The 21,748-nt window shown below is 40.0% G+C and overlaps 1 protein-coding gene across 1 annotated transcript in view; it reads left to right on the forward strand.

Moving 5' to 3' along the window:
* Positions 1 to 21,748, forward strand: part of Zcwpw2 (zinc finger CW-type and PWWP domain containing 2) — a 121,314-nt gene that overhangs the window by 23,878 nt on the left and 75,688 nt on the right. The window contains exon 3 of the mRNA XM_052187036.1: positions 7,490 to 7,649. Coding sequence (XP_052042996.1) covers positions 7,490 to 7,649 — 160 coding nt within the window. The remainder of the gene's footprint in view (positions 1 to 7,489; positions 7,650 to 21,748) is intronic.

Below are 21,748 nucleotides of genomic sequence, written 5' to 3' on the forward strand. Positions count from 1 at the left end.
AACACCCACGATAATGCTTACTGATAGGCCACTATAGAGACACCAAAATAGGACCAATAATTACAACTCCCTATGAGACCTAGACATTTAGTTATCTGTGAGAGGGGAAAAAAAGGCAAATAGGAACAACAGAGATCATTTGATACATTTGAGAAATGAGAACTTCAAAATGGTGGCAAGCTTTACTGGAGAGTACAGCAGGCCAAACTGAGAGCAACAGATTCAAATACAACAGGGCAAAGAGCAATTCTGAAGATGTTGGAGCACAGGGCCCTGAAAACATTAAACTTAATACAGATCATTTTCATGAAAAGAGTTAACTGATTAAAACAAGCAAGCAAACAAACAAACAAACAAAAACCAAAAAACCAACAACAAGGAAACCCCAAAAACCTACAGGGGGTTAAATAAAAAGGATAGGATCAATGAGAACAAAGGATCTCCTTTGGTTGCTAGATTAGCATTTTTCCCTATAGGACTCCAGGAACTTGCAGAGCTGGGCTAACTGAGAAAAAGGAAATTGATAGTTCTGAAAGAGGTGTCAGAACAGCTATAAAACACAGAGAACAGAAAGTACACAGAAAACTGTTGGGACCAGCCCAGTACCCCCTCTGCTCTCCAGAGGCCAAGCAGTCCAGTGCTTCTCCTGTCTTACCCTGGAATCCAACAGCCAGGTACCACTGGAGAAAAGATCAGTGTCTGGGATGCCACAAACAAGTTTGGGACCTTAGGGACTTCCTGCCACAGGGTCTGGGTGGGAGCCATCCACGAGCAGTGCTCCAGGAGACTAGGAGGTTGGACCTGAACAGTTGAAAGGTCTTGAAGCAAGGAGATGCAACTGTGAAGAGAAGTGTTTGCTGACCTCTCCCTCTGTGCTGAGGCACAAGCACTTCTCTCAGCTGCAGGACTAAGAGCTCTGAGACCAGGTCAGGCAGACCACACAGCAAATAACTTACTTCTCTAGTTTCCTCCATCCCCACACGACCACAGGAGAAGCTAATACTAACAGTGTGGTGAAAATAGTATGAGGCAGAAATACAGAAGATGAAAGGTTTCCACAGAGGAATGGTTTTGGGAGTATTCTCAAAATCTTAGATTGTACTCAAGATTTCAAGTTGAGCTAACAGGAATAAAGAAAATAGTGTAGATGTGTGTGTGTGTGTGTGTGTGTGTGTGTACTAGAAAAAAACAGTGATTAAAGATTTGGACGAAAAGTAAAATTAATGAAAACCTTTTTAAAACTTCAAAAATAAATGCTAAATTGGAAGGAATAAAAAATAAGCAGTACTTTCTGAAAAATAAAATATGTAGAGGAAAAAATTAAATATTTAAAGGGTCAAAAGATGAAAAGAAATTCAAGAAAAAGAAATACTAAAGATAGGAAAGATTACATAGGTAATATAAACTACTGAAGTAAAAAGCCAAAGCCATATGATAATACAAGTGCCTTTAAGTAAAAACAGTTTAACTGAAATCTAAGATTCATACACTGAAGATACATAGTATATATTTAGGAAAACCCAATCAAGAATGATAAACTGAAGTATAATAAATCTACATAAATTAAATGAAAAATATTTTAAGCATCTATGAAATAAAGATTCTCAAATATTTATCATTTACAAACATATTTCTAAATATTTATTAATATTCATTATTTCAATGAAGAATTAGCAACTATTTCAAGATGAACAATAAAATACAATGTGTCTGTTTATCATAGTTCTTTAAAAATTGTAGTCTTGTTTAAATTAAGGGAAAAAATAAAAAAGACATCAGAAAAAATAAACTGTTCATATTCCAGTCTTGTATTACTAACCTAGAAAAGCTATAGAAAGTAAATTTCTCTTGCTTTATTCTTCAAGTCTGTGGTATTTTGTTATAACAGCCCTAACAAACTCACATACTAACTGTCTTAACAAATCTGTGACCTCCGTGCCCTTTTTTAATGAGGGCTTTTCTGGGGATCAAATGTGACAATTTTGTTAAAAATTATTATCTTCTCCCATATTAATTATTCTCTTCCACATTAATAATTAACACAAACATTAATTGATTATGTGTACCGGACCTGCCAGCACGAAGACGAACAGCCTTTGAGTAGGGAGTGAGGATAATTATAGGAAAGACAGAAAGAAGACTCAGAGACAAGAGTTAGAATCAAGAGGATTGTCCAGTAACTACTGCAGCCTCTTATACCCCCACAGTGCTGTGGGAAGCAAAAGCACAAGCTAGCAGAGACAATGGCTGACGTACATGGGATATCTATTCCCATCCAGAGGCCTCCCTGTTCTTCACCTTGAGTGCTCAGTGGATCTCCTCTTGTCATTCCATGCATCAGCAGGCCAGGACGTCTGCCTGCCTGCAGAACATCCTGCCAGGCCACAAACCCTGATCTGCTGTCCCTGCCTAGCAGGCAGAATGACTCCAGATAGTTATGTCAGATCCAATATTTTAAGAGGTATATAATATGAGAATTTACTAAAGTTGTCATAAACAGATTTATAGTTCTCCATCATTTTTCATCTCTAAAGCAAACATTTTGAAAGCAGAGTTGAAAAATGCATTTTGAAAGCAATTCCTAAATGGGAAATTTGATGTTTCAGTAACTCTAATTCAAGAAACTAATTTGCTTTTATCAGTAAATATATCTGAAAAACAGAAAGTTTCATTAGGAACTAGTAACTGAGGTAAAGAACTAAAAATTTCATATGAAATATGTTTTAAACCAGTCCCTAAATTGTCTATAGTTTGTGATTACTGCCATCACCGTGCCTGACAAACAGCTGCATCCTCCCTCCTCCAGAGACTGGGACGTGTTTGACTGTGTATCACTTATGCTCTCCTTCATGAGCTAAGCTGAGCACAAATTTAAATTTTAAATTAAGAAACCGAAATTTACTTGCATTGTTTCTTTAATGACACAAATGTATAGAATGATAATAACAAGATAAATTACAATAGTACAATGTAAAGATAGATTTAACCCAAAAGAAATAATCAGATATCAGATCTTAATTAAGCAATGCTCTAGATCCTGAAGCAGAGAGACAGCAGCTGGCTGCAGAGGTGCATAGCAGCCTAACTCAGCAGCACAGCACTGGCTGGGTGGATTTTCATCAGCTGATGGCTTTACAGGCAGCTCTCAAGATCAGAAGCTCTATCTTGCCAGCATTTAATGTTACTGCTGTTCAAATGAGTTGACTCAAGAAGGTTAAAGAGAAATTGATGTAGAATCTAGAAGTGTTTATTTAATTTTTTTGTATAATAAAAACAAACGGTTCTCAAGAGAGTAGTCCTTTATTGGTATCATAATTTTCTTCCATGTTGTACACACCACATACTTAAGAACCTGTAAAAGGCACACACAGAGCTTCTTGCTAAACAAAGGGGAGATATTTCTAAATCACTCTTTTCTACTTACCTGTTATTCTACACATGCAATCGCATTAGCTTCCTAGGGTTGCTATGCAAGCCAGCACACAAGAGCCGGTTCACATACGAAGACGTGCTTTTCCACAGGCCCAAGTCCTGAGATCAAGGCCTCGCATGGTTAATTTCATCCAAGGTGCTCTCCTTGATTTTCCAATGGTCGCCTTCTTGCCACGTCCTCACACACTCTTTCCTCTGCATGTTTGTGTCCTGGTCTCTCCCAGGAGACAGGTTGTCTTGGACATAGAGCCTGTTCTAGTGAGCTCGGTTTTAACTGAGTTACTTGTTATTTTTGATTTGAGCTAGGCTCTCAAGTAGTTCAGTTGGCCTTGGACTCCTGATCCTCCTGCCTCCACCTCCTGACTGCTGGGAGTACATACGCATAACTCTGTCCATTTAGCTCTCTTAGTTATTTCTTCAACCGTCTTTTCAGTTTTCAACATCTAAATTTGGCAGGAGACAGTTAAGCCCTATGATAATGACAGACTTTTAATTTCTCGAAACTAAAAATGTACAAACCACACATTTATTTGAATTTATAACACATGAAGAAATATAGCAAGAGCTAGATGCCTTCAGAAAGGCTGTTGCCCGCAGGCTCATGTGAGAGTGTGGGTCTCTCCCACGTTACATTGCTGACTGCAGCATGGGCAGGGGTGCAGTTTTCAGTGTTGCAGTGGTAACTGTGTGCACAGTCTAGATCCTGAGCTATAAACTGTTGCCCAAGTGCTACCAGGGTTCCTTCCTTACCGTGGGATGTCATGTGACTTCTGCCTTCTCTTCCTGCTTTATTCCCAGAGTGGTGGGCCAGGTGTTGGAATGTTGGCAAAATATTTAAAACTTAATTAAAATTGGGCATGCCTGTACACCTGTAATCCTAGCACTCTAGAGGATGGGGCAGGAGGATCATTTGAATCTAGATGGGGGAAATTAATGTATGTGTATAAAATTTTTGTTATGGATAAAATCCCAACACAACATTTCAAGCCAACAATTTACATTTTGCCACTCACATACAAAATAATAATTTTAATTTCAGAGGTGCAGTTTTGTAAGATAGTCAACTTATATAAAGTAACATGAATTAGAAAATGTTGATCTACTAATAGGAGACATAGGATACATAACAGTAATTAGCATGTTTTATCTGAAAGCCAAAGGTAGCCTTTCTGAGACAAACTTACCTACTTCCGGTTGAATGTTAGGACCTGGAGGCAGGCCCTTGTTCTGTGCTTCAGTGTGAAGCAGTAGCGGTTTTCACGGTTTTCACTGGCTGGCGAGGTAATGGAGAAAGGCTTTGTGATGTTTAGTGACTTTATCTTTTGACTGTGTTGCAACCTCAGATTATCACAGAGCAGGCTAAATGGTGGTGTTACTCCTGCGAGGTGATCATATTTGACAAATGCACACCCTACATCCCTACACCACACCTAAACCACACCTACACCACACCTACATACCTGCACCACACCTATACTCCTACCCACCTTACCCCATACCTACACACCTACACCACACCTACACCACACCTACACACATGCACCACCCCTGTACCCCTATACCACACTTATACACCTATACCACACCTACATATCTTACACCACACCTACATACCTGCACCACACCTACATAACTTACACTACACCTACATACCCTACACACCTTACACACACTATACCGCATCCTACATCCTTCAGAGGCCATTTAGGATGGAAACCAGTAAGGAATGCAACCTCTGAGGCGAGGTACTTGATCTCTGATCGAATCATGTTGCAGGCATTCTTTCAGAGTTGAATATGCACTCCGTGGCTCTCTTCTTTTGTTTGTGGGCCTGTTTGTGACCCATGCCCTTTGACCAAGACGACCTCTTTTGAATTCTGTTTTACCAAGTGTCTTCTTGAAAAACTAAAACTAGGCTAAAACAAAATAGCAGCAACAGAAAATCTTCTTGAAAGTTGTTTGTAAAACCCTGTTTTCTTGCTTTAATAAAGAAGATAAAAATTTCCTAGCACATCAGATTGATGAGAGGTTAGTGGTAATGGTGCATGTCCCAGAATCCTCTGGGAGCTCTTGCTGGTTAACTTGCCCAGGACCCCACACTCTTCTTTGCCAGTTCTACCTGAGCCCAAGTCAGGACTAAGGAATTTAAAATTGTCCAGCATACTCTGCTTCATTTTCTATTGTAGCATTAAATGAAAAATTGAAAATATTTTTAAAATATTGAACAAATGCGTTATTTGAAATGTTCAGTTTTCTTAGTCAGTGCTAAAGTTGTTTGTCTGAGACATGATCTCATTATGTAGCCAGGCTGGCTTGGAACTATGTATGATCTCACTATGTAGATCAGGCTAGCCTTACCCTCACTGAGACCCGCTTGCCTCTGCTTTGTGAGTGCTGGGGTTAAAGGCCTGTGCCTCCCAACCTAAATTTGTTTTCACTTATATTCATAGTCAAGATGATTGTGGCCTGTAAAACTTTTAGTTTTCAGCTTTTCTTTTATTATAGAACCTAATAACTCAAGTAGGCAGAGCATGTATGGACTCTCCTACATCAGTGACTCTTGGACATGCTTCTGGTTTCTGGCTGGGCTCCGGATGGGACATTGTTTTCAGGCTTTGCTTAGAATGAGCTTTCAGCTGCTGATGTGGAAAAGAAAAGTCATAGGCTAGACAGATGGCCTAGAAATTAGGAGTGCATATTGATCATGTATCCCTGACACACACACATCTATGGTTAAAAAGTAATAATTAAAAGAAAAATCTTAATTAGACAGAAAGAAAAACAGAAAGCTACCTAAGTGGAAACTGAATCTCCAAAGCAGAGAATTATGTCTATAGAAGTTTCTGTCACAATAAACATATCTTTTTAAATTTAAATTTTATTTTCTGTGTGTGGATGTTTTACCTGCACATATACACCACCTGTGTGCCTGGTGCCTGTGGAGGCCAGAAGAGGGCATGGGATCCTGTGGAGCTGGAGCTAGAGGTAGTTGTGAGCTGTTATGTGGGTGCTGGAAATTGAGTCTATCACCCTTCCAGCCTCTAAACATATTTTAAAATATTTTTAAATAAAATTTACTTAGAGTTCTGAATATTTTTTAGCAAATTAATGACTTGTCAATGGAGTGATAGAGAGGAAGGAACAGTTTAGAATGGTGGAGCTGAGGTCCTGCCTTTTCTGTAGTTAACAATGTTATCACTATTTGAGCAATGAGCTATTTTCTGCCTATTACCTATCAATCTATCTGTTATCTATCAATCTATCTGTTATCTATTTGCTTACAGCTATAGCTATGTATCTCTCATCTATATCTTATCATTTATCCTTAAGCTATCATTGCTTTATAGCTGACTGTTTATTATATAAACATATATCATTTACCTATGAGCTATCAAGTATATCTATCTAGCATATCACTTGTCTTGTCGATTGCCTATTATCTATCTATTGCCTACTATCTGTCATCTGTGTTATCTATTGTCTACAGTGTCTATCTGTCTGTCTATCTATCATCTATCTATCTATCTATCTATCTAACATCTATCTACCTACCTACCTACCTACCTACCTACATATCTATCTATCTATCTATCTATCTATCTATCTATCTATCTATCTATCTACATATCTACCTACCTACCTATCTGTCATATATATGTATCTCCATATATAGCTATCTACACACAGCTATCTCTCAGTTTGGCAGAAGGCATGTCAATGGCTAATATTTTGGTAATTAATCATTTTCTTGGTTAACTCTGCAGAGAATTCAATGTATCTTTTCCCCCTCTTTGCCTGTAAGTGCTGTTTCTTATGGAATCTGGCTATCATTTCTTTTAGATTTTTTTTCATCTTGTCTGTGACAATATCAAAACATTTATTGTTACAAGATACAATTTATTACTTGCTTATTATCTTTGAAAGGTGTAAGTAGGAATAAATTTATGTGTGTAGAATTCATTAAAATTTAAAAAATAAGTTCAATATTTGATTGTGATAGATGTGTCAATAGCTTCATTTTTTAACAGAATAAAATTTATTTAATTTTATTTTTAAGCTGGCCAGGAATACTTTGTCCTGATCCTTTCAAAGGGAAATATGTAACCTATGACCAGGATGGAAATGTTGAAAAGTATTACATAGAGTTTCTGGGGGATCCCCACTCGACAGCATGGATAAGTGCGACGTTTGTTGGACATTTTAGTCTCACGTTAAAGGTAGGTGAAGTACCATCGAAGCTTTATGGTTTCTCTAGTTTCTCTTATTTACTGTAAATTTTTATCTCAGATTTTAAAACATTTGCATTTATATAAAAATCATGCATGGTATGCTTTTAAATTGAAACATGATTATTAACAAGGAAATTGTGGATATGAAATAGTTGTGGAGTTTAATGGCTCTCCTCTTCCAATGGTGATGTAGTAAAAATCAGCTAAAGAATCAGCCTTTGAAATGGTCTTAAGATTGTCATTTTTAAAGTTCTCCTGAGACTGTACGTGTCAGCATCAGTCACAGGAAATTAATTCTAGAGCACAACAAGTTTTTCAAATCTCAGAGTATTTCATCACACTAACTCCTTTAGTACCTTTTCACTCTTTTTAAACTTTTATGCACATATTATAATTAATTGGTTATTGGATTCTCAGGCTGGGGATGCGGGATGCGAGCTGGACCTGGACCAAGGAGCAGCCATTGTGAGTATTGGCTGCCTGTGCTAAAAGCCACCTGAAGCCTTTTGTCAGATACCATGGTGTCAGCAAAACCTGTGACAGACACATGGCATTCTAAACACCAAAACCTTCCACTCAGTCTTGATATATTTTATTTTTTAATAGTAGGAGGACATATTCAGGTGCATATCTCAGTATATGTATAAATAAAGCTTGTCATCCAACCACATTGGTAATTTGAGATTGTTTAAAATGGGCTTATTTTATTTTTGGCATATGTAGCTTTTTAAAAAAAAGTTAGTTCAGAAGCTGTTAAAAGGAAACACTGTGACAGCCTACCACTTCTTATTAGCTCACCCAACCATCTCATGAGGAAGAAGCCGCTTTCTGCTTCCCCTTTGCATGTGTTCCTAGACAGGCCTGTTGGTAAACCATCCACAAAAGTGTGGACTGTTACTTCTTTGTCCTCTTTTTCCTCCTAAGGAGTGGGGAAACCTAGCTGCTCATGAAGCTAGGCAAGATGAAGGTGATTCTAAAAATTATATGTAATTGTATAGATATTAAATTATAGTTCATTGTAAGCCCAAAAGTAAAATGTATTATAAGTTATCTGAATACATATTATCAATGTTTGAATATTATCAGAATTATTTTATCATCAATCCCTGGGGCAAGGAAAAAGTCTTGATAGAGAAAACAGCCAAACTTGACTTGAGAATCAAGAGATACCCATTCTTGGTTATTCTTGTTTTTAACTTACTAAAGGCTTCAGCAGAAATTTTGCACAAAGACCAGGAAGTCAGGGCTGATTTATGCAAACTGAGGATGCAAAGGTGAGAGTGAGGGTGAGGCTGGGAATGGTGTTGGCTTGCCTCTCCCTTTCCCAGCTCCCCAGGTGGGGATCAGGGGACTAGTAGATACCCACAGGCCTGGGAGACTGTCTTTGAATGTTGTTTAGGGCTCTGCTTCTGCCCTTGTTCTCCTATTCTAGCCTGTTCTTGTACCCTTGCAGCTGACAGAATGAGGACGCCCTCTGTGGGTCTCTTTACTAGATCAACGTCCTCACATTCAGCTCCTATGTGGCAGACTCTCCTGTGCCCAGCTTTCCCCACTCTCCGCTATCTAGAATTCTGCTCTGAGGGATGACAACAGCCTGTTGTTTCAGTTGCTCGGAAAATAACATAGGGAGGTAGATTTAGGCAAGGCTGCCAGGCAAAGGAAAAAAAAGGCCCACGTCATGCATATGAGGAATTGGTTGAACATGATTAACTTCAAACTAGGAGTGACTGACATTTTCCAGTGTTTTGGAGACCAAGGATGATATTGACTCTAGCCTACAATTTTATTGCCCAGATTTCCTAGGGAACTAATGTTTTGTAGTCCTCTGTGCCCTGGAGCTCCTGTATTTCAGAACCTTGGTTCTGAAATAATGGATGTTAGACAATACAGACTTTCTTAAAAATTCCTTCTCAGGCAGGGGAGGAAGAATATAAGTTCTACAAGGCATATGATCAGTTTTTCCTCAGAGCAGGTGAAGAATTCTAACAGTAGATCATCTGTATAGACCTGACAGAATCTTACCTCATAACTTGGTTCAAAAGGTAATTAAATATTTTAGAATTCCATTAACTATGAACTTTGTACTACCTATATACCATGAGTTAGAAATATAGACTTTGTAGAAAATACAGTCTCTTTTCTTTTATTGGATATTTTATGTATTTACATTTCAAATGTTATCCCCTTTCCCAGTTTCCCCTCCAGAACTTCTCTATCTCATCCCCCATACCCATGATTCTATGAGGGTGCTCCCCCACCCCCACCCCCACCCTCCCACTCACTCCCACCTCACTGCTCTGGCATTCCCCTACACTGAGGCATCAAACCTTCACAAGACCAAGGACCTCTCTTCCTATTGATGCCAGACAATGCCATCCTCTGCTACATATGTGACTGAAGCCATGGGTCCCTCCATGTGTACTCTTTGGTTGGTGGTCCCTGGCAGCTCTGGGAGTACTGGTTGATTAATATAGTTGTTCTTATGAGGCTACAAACCCCTTCAGGTCCTTCAGTTTTTTTTCTCTAGCTCCTCCATTGAGGTCCCCATTGCTCAGCCCAGTGATTGGCTGTGAGCATCTGCCTCAGTATTTGTCAGACTGGCAGAGCCTCTCAGGGCACAGATATAACAGGATCCTGTCAGCATGCACTTCTTAGTATCCACAGTACTGTCTGGGTTTGGTGTCTGTGTATGGGATGGATCCCCAGGTGGGGCAGCCTTTTCTTCAGTCTCTGTTCCACACTTTGTCCCTGTATTTCCTTTAGGAGCCATTCTGGGTTAAAGATTTGAAGATGAGTGGGCAGCCCCATCCCATAACGGGGGTGGGGGGGTAGGGGGTGGAGGAATGGGGGAGTAGGGTGGCAGAATTTGCCTATCCTCTGGATATAGTCTCTACAGGTTCTCCTAGCCCTTTGTTGGGCATTTCAGCTAATCTCATACCTGTTGGATCCTGAGAGCCTCTTGCTTTCCTGGTATCTGGGACTTGCTGGTGGCTACCCCTAGTTTCCCATACCCCATTGCTATACACCTCTGTTCAATATCCTAACCCTCTGTATATCATCCTGTCTTCTCCCATACCTGATCCTTGCCCCCTTTTCCCTCTCCCTCCCTTCTCCCCTCCCTGTTCTCTCTTCCTCCCAAGTCCCTCCCCCCCTATCTCCTGTGAATATTTTGTTTCCTCTTCTAAGAAGGACTGAAACATACACATATTGCTCTTCCTTCTTCTTGAGCTTCATATGATCTGTGAATTGTATCTTGGGTATTATGAGCTTTTGAGCTAGTGAATGCATACCATGTGTGTTCTTTTGTGACTGGGTTACTTCATTCAGTATGATATTTTCTAGTTCCATCCATTTGTCTTAAGAGTTTCATGAAATTGTTTTTTTTTTTTTTTTACAAGCTTAGTAGTACTCCATTGTGTAAATATACCACATTTTCTGTATCCATTCCTCTGTTGAGGGACAGATGGATGTTTCCAGTTTCTGATGATACCAAATAGCCTTGTTTCCTGATGCTTATCTTTTTGCTCTTGCCTTTCACCATCTGGTTATTTCTGGTGTTAGCTGGTCTTGATGTCTTTTACTGGAGCTTGGCCCTCCTGTGGGCCTGTGAGCCTATGATCTTATATGTATCAGCACTCCTGGGAGACCAGCTCTCCCCAGGCAGTAATGGGGTACAGAGATTTGTCATCCTAAGTGTGTCAGCACTCCTGGAAGACCAGTTCTCTTTGGGCAGGATTTTGGGTGTGGAGATCTTTGTCACAGGGTTAGCTCAGGGTGCTGATGGAAACTGGAAGCCTCCTGTCCCTGAGTGTTTCTTGGTTCCTCTGTCTTGTGGGCTTCTTGTGGGTCCCTCATTGACAGTTACTTGAGCAAAAGTGGTGGACTCACCTGTGAGCTAAGGAGTGACAGCACTCCTGGGAGACCAGCTCTCTCCTGTGTGTGGATTTAGGTTCAGAGGGCTGCGGGGCAGCCTTAGCTCTGGGGTGCAAATGGAGACTGGAAAGATCCTGCCTGAAATATAGTCATGTATTTATGAGGATATCATTTTTCTGGTTTATTAGTGAAAAGTATTTCTCCCTTTCATTTCAGTCATGCTTGTCTGGTTTTAAGTTTTTAGAATAGTTATTTTTACCCAACTCACTTGTGTATGGGGCTGCTGACTTAACTTAATTGCTCAGCCCATAAAAATACTCAGTCTCTGTCTGCATACAACGGTGTTAGGTTTTCTTACCAACAATCATTACACTTAGTGATACATTGAGATATACTCCGAGAAGAGTTGAAGCAATGTAGAGTTAGCATATCAAGATACAGGCACTCCAGGGCACAGAGGACAGGAAATCATTAGTTCTCTGGGAAATCTGGGCAATAAAACTGTAACTTGGAGTCACTATCATCTCTATCTCCAAATACTGGAAAATGTCAGTTATTCCTAGTTTAGAGTGTAGATTTGTAATATATACTAGTGTATTTGTGTATCCTTCACTATTAACTGTAAAGACATCTAAAACCAACTCCTCCAATGTTAGAGAATACTCACGTCTCTTAGGTGTTTAGGGAGAGGAGTCTGCGATGTCAGACTAGGAAACATTAAGGATCTGTTTTTACCTAGATACTAACCACAGTGGCAGATCTGTCCAGTGTAACTAGTTTTGAGCTCTTGTGTATAGTAAAGGATTGCAACCTTCGGGGAAAGCTTGGCCTATATATAGTTAATTTTAGTCAGCTTGAGGTTTTAGTGCAGCAGCCTCCAGACCCCCACCTATCCCTGTGTCAGGCAGCAGTTCTCGTTCCTGGAGAAACCTACACAGCTCTCAGATAAGCTGACCAAAAAGGGCCCTGCCCCAAGCTCTGGGGATGTTTACCCTGAAATGTTGCCTATGATCACAACAAGGAAAGATGGTGGCTGTGGAGTTGTCTGCTTCCCTTCTGTTTTGCAAGCTCCTTTTCCCTCAGCTGAAGTGGCTTCTAGTGCGGTAAGTGATTGAGACACTATCTTCCTCGTTTTTGATCACCCCCTTTTTCTCTTTTTGGGGACCTGACATTAAAGATAAGAATAGTAAGACTCTACAGAGTAACTGCATCTGCAGAGGAAAGTAGAGGACTGTGGGTAGGTAGTTCTTATAGAAATAAAGGAAGATAATCTATGAAATATCATAGGATGGATATATGAAAATATCAGTAAGGAGATAGAAACCTAGGAGAAACACAAAATTCTTCCTCCTTCCCTCCCTGCCTCTCTCTGTCTCTGTCTGTCTGTCTTGTCTCCCTCTCTCCCTCTCTCTGTCTCTCTGTTTCTCTCTCTTCCCTGTCTCTCCCTGTGCCTGTGTGTGCACATATGTGTTTGTGCATATGCATGTGTGCATAACGATGCTGATTGAACCCTCATCCTTAAGCTTACTGGCAAAGTTTTCTACCAACGAATTATGCTCCCTGCCCACATAAGGAAATCAGAAACAGACAAGTTAAATAACTAAATGATTTTATTTTAGGGAGCTAGAAGCAGATTTCAGAGAGCAGTAAAACCAAACAACCAGAACCAAAGACCAACAAGTAGGAGTTTCAGAAGGACAAGAGAGATGGGACCAAAGAGCATCTGAAAAATAATGGCCCAAAACTGTAAATATGATGGAAGATATACATATAACTATGCGGAAAACTCAACTAGAATAAACACACAGTGGCTAGGAGACTGACTGTCAATGGCAAGGAGAGGCTGAATGTAGCAAGGAAGGCGGAACATCTTGCATATGCACAGTATCAGTAAGAGAATCAACAGCTTCCTGTCAGAAACTCTCCTGGCCCAATGCAGTATGTTATGATATATTCAAATTACTGAAAGAAAAAACTGTCAATAAAGAAGTCAGGTCTGACAAAACTGTCCTTCAAAATTGACAGAAGCTAAGATGTTCCCAGATAGTGAAGCTGACAGAGCTCATGTCATGAAATCTGCCCTGCATGAAATCCAGGAACCTGCAGGGAAGGTTCTCTAGGTAATCAGAAGGACCCTAGATAATACCTTGGAGCCTAGTGAAGAAATAATAAAAATCTCAATAAACATCTGAGAAAATATAAAAGGCAGCATTGTAACAATATCTTGTACCTACTTTTTAAAAGCTAGATGATTTGAGATTAATATTTTAAAATATTTTGGAGTCTGGTATTATAGGATTTTATTTACATTTTATGTGCATAAAAGACTAATTGACTTAAAATTAGTTTATACTGTAAACTGAAATGAAAAATAATTTTCTACCCTCAAGAGCTGAAAGGATTGGGTGAGAACTGTTGAAGAAGTGAAACTTTGTGAATCACCAAAGATAGGTTGTTGTAAATAAAGACCTCAGGTTATGAACTCAGGTTTAAAAGGTATTTATTTATTTATGTTTCTGAGTATTTTGTCTGCCTGTGTATAAGGGCACCGTATGGGTACCTTGTGTCCATGGAAGCCAGAAGAGGGTCCTGGAAGCCCTGGAATTGGAGTTTAGGATGGTTGTGAGGTATGATGTGGGTCCTGGGAACTGAGCCTAGGTTCTCTGGAAAAGCAACAAGTCCCCTTAAGGTTTGAGACATTTCTCTAGATTATAGGCTTCAAGGTTTTAAATATAATTTTCATGTTTTTCACAAAGGAAATAGCTAAGAAGATAAATCCAGCGCTAGCCAGCGTTGATGGCATAGTTGTGTGCCTCTGTAGCCTGTGCAGTATGGTTTGCTACCAGCTTGCTGAGATTTGTGTCATTGGTGTTGATAGGGAACATTTGCCAGAATTATTATACCCAAACAGGATTTATCCCAAAATGCAAAGATGTATCCACATATGAGAATCAATCAGGGAAGTGTACACAATTGGCAGAATGTAGGAAAAACATAATTTCAATCAATGCAGAAAAAGTATTTGACAAGGTTCTACACCCTTCATGATAAAAGCACTTCCCAATTAAGGAGACTGCCTCAATATAGTAAAGTCATTCAGTAAATGTATGAAATCCTGTAGTGTAAGCATCATGCTCCCTGACAACAGGCTTTCCTTGCAGGTCAGGGGCAAGATGCAGGTGTCCTCTTCTGCTAGTTCTAGCTAACCTACTCTGCCACAGGGAAGAAAACAGACACCAAAACTGCAGAGAAGCAAGGGGAACATGTCTATTCACAGAGAGTGTGAAATTCTTTGTATTCCCAAGGAACACACATGTATACACACACACACACACACACACACACACACACACACACACGTTAGAAATATCAAACTTAGGAATTAAGCAAAGTGCAGGAGATACAGTCAATATCCAGATGCCAGCTGCATTGCTATACGCTAATTATAAACAACCTGAAAGGAAGATCATTATAACAGCATCAGAAGACAGTAGTCATCACTATTGTTCATGAGCAATTTCCAGTTCTCTGCCTTTCATTTGCACCCTTTAAAGAATCATTTTAAAGACTTATTTAATACACATAATTTTATATTATGCATGTGCCTATGTGTGAGTCTGTGCAAATGATTCCAGTATCCAAAAGGCCAGAAGAGGGCATAGGATTCACTGAAGTTGAAGTTATAGGAAGTTATGAGCCATTTAGTAAGGATTTTGGGAACAAAACTTAGGTATTTGCAAGAGTAGCAAATGTTCTTAATGCTTGAGTCATCTCTTCAGCTCCTGGAATTGTTTAAAAGATCATTATTTTTATTTTTATTTGTGATGTATGTGTGTGAGTGCCCATAGAATCTAGAAAAGTGCACTGGATCCCTTGGGTGTGGGAACAAAACTCACAGTTCTATCTTTCCTTGAGGTAGTTAGCATCTTGAAATCTCTTCAAAAGTCAGCTCAATGAATCATCACTTTCTTCTGATTTCCCAGCCTGTAAACATAACTTGTTAGTCCACAGTAATGTATCAAGTAAGAATTCTGTAAGTGAGCAGAAACTACCAAGAGATGATTAGAGCCGTAAACATAGCTTGTTCTGTGACTTGTTCTCCCACAAGTGTTCTAATAGTAATGAGAGAGGGTGGGGGGACAGACAGATAGACAGACAATGTCTTCACTAAGGCAAGGATTGGTACATCCATTTTCTATATGCAGCCTCTCAACAACCTCACAAGGGTAGACACCCTCACTGCTTGATGTACTTGGTATATAGAACTGAAGTTCAGATTATGTCTACAAGGTCAGCCAAGTGCTGAGTGACAGTGAGTTGTCTGAGCCAAAGCTCCCATTCTTCTCTCTCTGCATGCTGCCAACTCACATGTCTATAAGCAGTGGTTGATTTCATTTATTTAATATTTGCCCCTAAAATGAGGACAATGTTCACCTTTTAATTTCATTGTATGTGTTGAATGATGGTTGTGTTTGGCCAACTGTCCTTCTTCACTTGCTACTCAGTATTCTCCCCTGAAGTACTAGAAGTCATGAAGAACAGTCAGAATTCTTGACAGAGAATTATAGTAAACTGCCATAAATGTTAGCTGTTCCTTTAATGTCAAGTTACATTTGCATGCAATCTTTCCATAGAACCCATGTGTATGGAGGGAAGTTCTAAAATGATAGAAGAACAGCTGGGTGGAGAATACTCTTTATTAGAAATGGAGAGAAATAGAGCTAATGATCTTTAAGACCACAGTCACAGCATATTTCTACTGTGCTTTAGACAGGCGTGCTAGGATCCATTGAAACCACAAGGCAAGCTAGAGTCTGTAGTCTGACTTCCTGTTAACTGATGAGAGCCACCATCTGCAGTGCCTTACTCAGGCACATGGGGGCTTGTTTGATGGACAAGGTCTCAGAATCACTGTCTCTCATGTTCTTTGTGACCTAGAGAAGCCAGTTCCTTTTTCTATACCTATTCAGCTTTTCTGAGTCACTCATGTTTTTATGTGCTGAGTCTGCTGTGTGAACAAGTTCTCTACTTGATCTCTTATGAATTTAGATAAAATTAAAAGTCCAAATTAAAACATGAGCAACTTCATTCCGTTTATAGAAAGGATGAAAATGTGTCAACCTTCCCGATGTAAAAGGCTCACTAAGTTGTCCTGAGAGTTATAACCCCATATTAGCAAAGTGGGGATGACTTTTAGTGAGCCTGCCATGCAAGCCTTTTAAATTAGGGAAGAGTTGTAAACTAAGTCATTGATACACTCTTCCAGACAGAGTGGTGAATTCCCAAACTCATATAATCCTAATTTACACTTGGATATGTGTTTTATTTTTTGAAGTATAGTCTAGCAAAGGACTGGAATCTATTTATGAATTTAACAAAACCTGTGATCCCTAAACCCTAAATAAGACCCATTTGATGAATCTGAACGACTGCTTCTGTGTTTAGATCAGAGAACATGCCCTATCTGGGCACTACGTGCCAACTGTCCTCTTCACCAGATCTCCACTGCTCTTTTCACTGTTGTTGCACACAGTCTGAGCACGTGTCTGTAATAATTGTAGCCAGTGTTTGCCCACAAATACATTTTTCAGAAAAAGCCACACAAGTGTTGGTTAGAACATAATGACCATGTATGTTAATGTTCTCTGAGGCTTAGACCTTGATATCCATTAATACTGCTGCCTTAGAAAAATTGGGCCAGTTCTAACTCTTAAAAGGCTCAGAACAAATGAGCACACACACTTGTTTTCAGATTCATTTAAGCCTTTCCATGTCTCCCAGCTCTACCCAGCATTCCTACCACAGTCCACCTGTCTACAGCAGTAGGAGAAAGCTTCAGTTGAGGCAGACACTGGCCTTATGCATTACCTGCTGGGACAGATGGCTCAGCAATTAAGAGCACTTGGTGCTCTTCCAAAGGATCCAGGATTGATTTTCAGCACCAACACGGTGGCTCATAACCATTCATAACTCTAGATCCAGGGATTCCAATGCTTTCTTCTGACCCCCCCCCCCTTGGATAGTAGGCATACATTTGGCACACTTAGATACATGCAGGCAAAACACTCATATACATGAAAGTTTTAAAAAGTCTAAAATTAAAAAAAATTACCTCCTGGCCCGGTGTTGATTTTTTTTCTGCTTCATTCATTAATATATTAGGATTGCTTTACTATCAGTTTGCATAGCAAGACTTATAATTGCTTTCTTTCTATGGACTTAATTCAGTTTTATAAAATAAAAATATTACAACTTGAAATCTGAGTATATAATGAACTTAAAACTGTACATACCAACATTGGTTTGTTTTAAAATTCTCTTTAAAATTATGTTAACATATACATAACATAAAATTTATCAGTTTAGCTGAATTTAATGCACAACCCAATGGTTAAGTTTTAAACTACTGATTAAATAGTAGTAGAAACATTTTTTCTGTCCTAGAAACATTTTTTCCCTAAGATTATTACAAAGTGTCCTTTCTGATTTGGAAAGAATTACACAACACTTATGAGGTATCTTATAATTTTCTTTTTTTTTTTAATTTAATTTTTTACACTCCAGATTTTATTCCCCTTCGCCAGTCCACCCTCCGACTGTTCTGCATCCTATACCTCCTTTCCACCCCCTGACTCCATGAGGATGTTCCCATCCCCCGCCCTCTACCCCACCTGACCTCTAAACTCGCTGGGGCCTCCAGTCGCTTGAGGGTTAGGTGTATCATCTCTGACTGAACACAGGCCTGGCAGCCCTCTGCTGTATATGTGTTGGGGGCCTCATTTCAGCTCTGTTAACTTATATTTTATATAAGCAAGTTGAGTCCTTTAATATTGAGAGATGTTAAAAGAGAGATGACTGTTGGTTCCTGATCTGTTTGTTTTTGTAGGAGGCTTTCTGTGCTTGTGGTGCCCTCCTTTTGACTTTGTTGTGAGATGCTTTATATCTTGTCCTTTGGTGCAGGTACCTTCCTTGTGTTGGAGTTTTCCTTCTAGGATCTTCTGTAGTGCTGGATTGGTAGATAGATACTGTTTGATTTTGGTTTTGTCCTAGAATATTTTGGTTTCTCCATATATGATTGAGAGCTTTGCTGGGTATAGGAGCCTTGGCTGGCATTTGTGTTGTCTTAAGAGTCTGCATGACCTCTAACCAGGCTCTTCTGGCTTTCATAGTCTCTGTTGAGAAGTCTAGTATGATTCTGACAGGTCTACCTTTGTATGTTACTCGGTCCTTTCCCTTGCAGCTTTTAATATTCTTTCATGTTCTGTGCATTTAGTGTTTTGATTATTATGTGACAAGAGGATTCTCTTTTCTGGTCTCAGTTATTTGGTGTTCTATAAGCTTCTTGTACCTTTATGGTCATCTCTTTCTTTAGGTTGGGGAAATTTTTTTCCTGTGATTTTGTTGAAGACATTTTCAGGTCCTTTGAGCTTGGAATCTTCGTTCTCCTCTATTCTGATTATTCTTAGATTTGGTCTTTTCATTGTGTCCTCAATTCTTGGATGCTTTGGGTTAGGAGTTTTATACGTTTTGAATTTTCTCTGACAGTTGTGTCAATCTCTTCTATGGTATCTTCTACACCTGAGATTATTTCTTCTATCTCTTATATTTTGTTGGTGATACTTACAACTGCAATTCCTTACCTCGTTCCTAGGTTTTCCATTTCCCTCTTTGGGTTTTCTTTATCGTTTCTACTTTCACTTTTAGGTCTTGGATTGCTTTATTCAGTTCCTTTACCTGCTTACATGTGTTTTCCTGTATTTCTTTCAGTGAGTTATTGGTATCCTCCTTAAAGGTCTCTATTATGTTCATGAGATAGGATTTTAGGACAGATTCCTTATTTTCAGGTGTGTTGGTGTATTCAGAGTTTGCTGTAGTGGGAGAACTGGATTCTGATGATACCCATGTATATTGGCTTCTGTTGTTTATGGTCTTGCTCTTGCCTCGAACCATATGGATATCCCTGGTATTTGTTGGTCTGGGTGACTCTGGAGTCTGTCTCTTTTGACCCTGTGTTGCTTCAGGTCTCCTGGTAGACCTGTGGCCCTGGCTTTAGCAGACCACCTGTGGGGACTTTCCAGCTGGGGCTTTTCAGAGGAGCAGAGAAGCTGCTGACTGTTGCCCTGACTGCAGTAGATCTCCTAGGTAGCCTTCAGACTGTTGGGTCTTCAGTGGAGCAGTCAAGCATTTGTCCTGTGTGAAGATGTTCTGGGCGGGGGGGTTGAGTGGGGCTACCGACTGTGGTTTCTGTTTCCCCGTGTGCAGCAGAACTTCAGGGAGGCTTTCAGTCTGTCAGGTCATTTGCCCTGCATGCCTTCAAGCTGTGGTGTCTACTGCTCTGAGTGCAGTGGATCCTCAACTGCTCTGAGTACAGCGGATCTTCTAGGATGGGTCAGGATATGGTGTCTTCTCAGGAGCAGACCAGCTAGGAGTCTACCCCAGCAGAAAGGATCAGACAAAAGGAGCAGAATGGGTGGAAGGGGAGTGGTATTCAGGAGTTTTCTTTATTGTTTTGGGTTTTCTTTATTGTTTCTACTTTCACTTTTAGGTCTTGGATTGCTTTATTCAGTTCCTTTACCCGCTTACCTGTGTTTTCCTGTATTTCTTTCAGTGAGTTATTGGTATCCTCCTTAAAGGTCTCTATTATGTTCACGAGAGAGAATTTTTCAGGAGGGTGGGGATTTTGGTGGGTGATGGCTCCTAGCAGCAGCTCTGGAAATTCGGGGGTGGGAGAATCTTACCAACTGCTCTGAATGCAGCAGATCCTCTAGGATGGGTCAGGATATGGTGTCTTCATGGGAGCAGACCAGCTAGGAGTCTGCCCCAGCAGAAAGGACTGGACCAAAGGAGCGGAAGGGTCAGAAGGAGCTCTTATAACAATTTCTAACATCACTTATCTTTGGCAATCCGTGCTAGGAGCTCTTCAGAACTCTTTAAGGCAACAGAGCTGCACCATCACCTCAGAGCCAGAGCCAGGCTGCCTGCATGCTAATTCATGCTCTGTCTTTAATAGCTAGCTATACAGACATGGCAAGTTGTAAACTCACCTCCTTATCTCTGAAGTGTAATAATGCATCCCTTACAAGCTTATGAGAGACTCATTAAATGAGTCATTTGTGAAGTGTTTAGGATGGTGCTTGGCAAAACTACATAAGCTTTAGATAGGTTAGTAAATTAAAAAATAGTAATAGGCTCTTTAAATAATAGAACTGTTTTATAAATGAAATATGCCCTCTGTCAGTGTCTCCCTGATGTGAATAGAGTTCTTGCCTCATTTTCTGGGCCTGTCGAGGCTGAATGTCTTGTCTGTGATTCCAGCTTACTGTTAAGATGGCCGCTGCTCAAGCTCCACACCTTACCTGGAGTCTCTTAGCAGTGCAGCCAGGTCTCAGCCAGGCTTGTGCCTCCAAACTCCAAACTTTCTGTGTCAGCCTGCTTGTAATTTGCATTGAGTTTTTTTGTTAACCTTCATAAGCATATGGAATTCATAATGAACTATTCTATGCTGACTGGAAAATCCCAAAAGGCCTTCTTGTTTTTAATTTACTCAGCTTGATTTAGAACTTTACATAATAGCTTTTTCAAGGTAGTCAGAGTTATGGGTGGCTTCTTCTTCCCTTTAGCACACTGTCCCTCACTATGAAATCGGGGCTGCTCTTTGCTAATTTTAAAACCTGGAATTTACTTAATTTTCATACGATACTAGCAATAAGTTGCCATTAGTGATACAGATGCAGCAGTGCTGACACTGCAGTTTGCTTGTCTTCTTTCTCCATAGTTGTTTTCAGACCTCCTCTGCTCCACACTCCACTATAAGGCTCTGACACTGGCTTGAGCCTACTCCCCAGGGAGCTGTCCACTGATACTGCTTTTCCCCAGTTGGCTTTCCCCTTCCTGGTGACTCTCAGAAACCATACCAAAGCTAGTCTTAACATAGATAGTCTCCATGTTAACTGTGCTTTCTCCCTGTGTAATGGAAACAGACAGACAGGATTTGTGAATGTGTCCTGTGTTTACTGTACTTATGTTGTGGAACAGTGGATGGGTTTATGAGGCTGTGGTGCTAAGAAACCATGTAACTTAGGCAAACTGTAACAGAAGACTCTTTTGCTCTTCTGAACACGGGTGTCCTTAGGTGGCATCTGACTCTTCCCAGCTGGGGCCTCTCCCTTAGCCTCTCATGTCACCAGTGGCAGTCGCACATTGGTGAAAAGTTG

This window comes from Apodemus sylvaticus, chromosome 7, assembly GCF_947179515.1.
Source record: "Apodemus sylvaticus chromosome 7, mApoSyl1.1, whole genome shotgun sequence".
NCBI classification, from domain to species: domain Eukaryota; kingdom Metazoa; phylum Chordata; class Mammalia; order Rodentia; family Muridae; genus Apodemus; species Apodemus sylvaticus.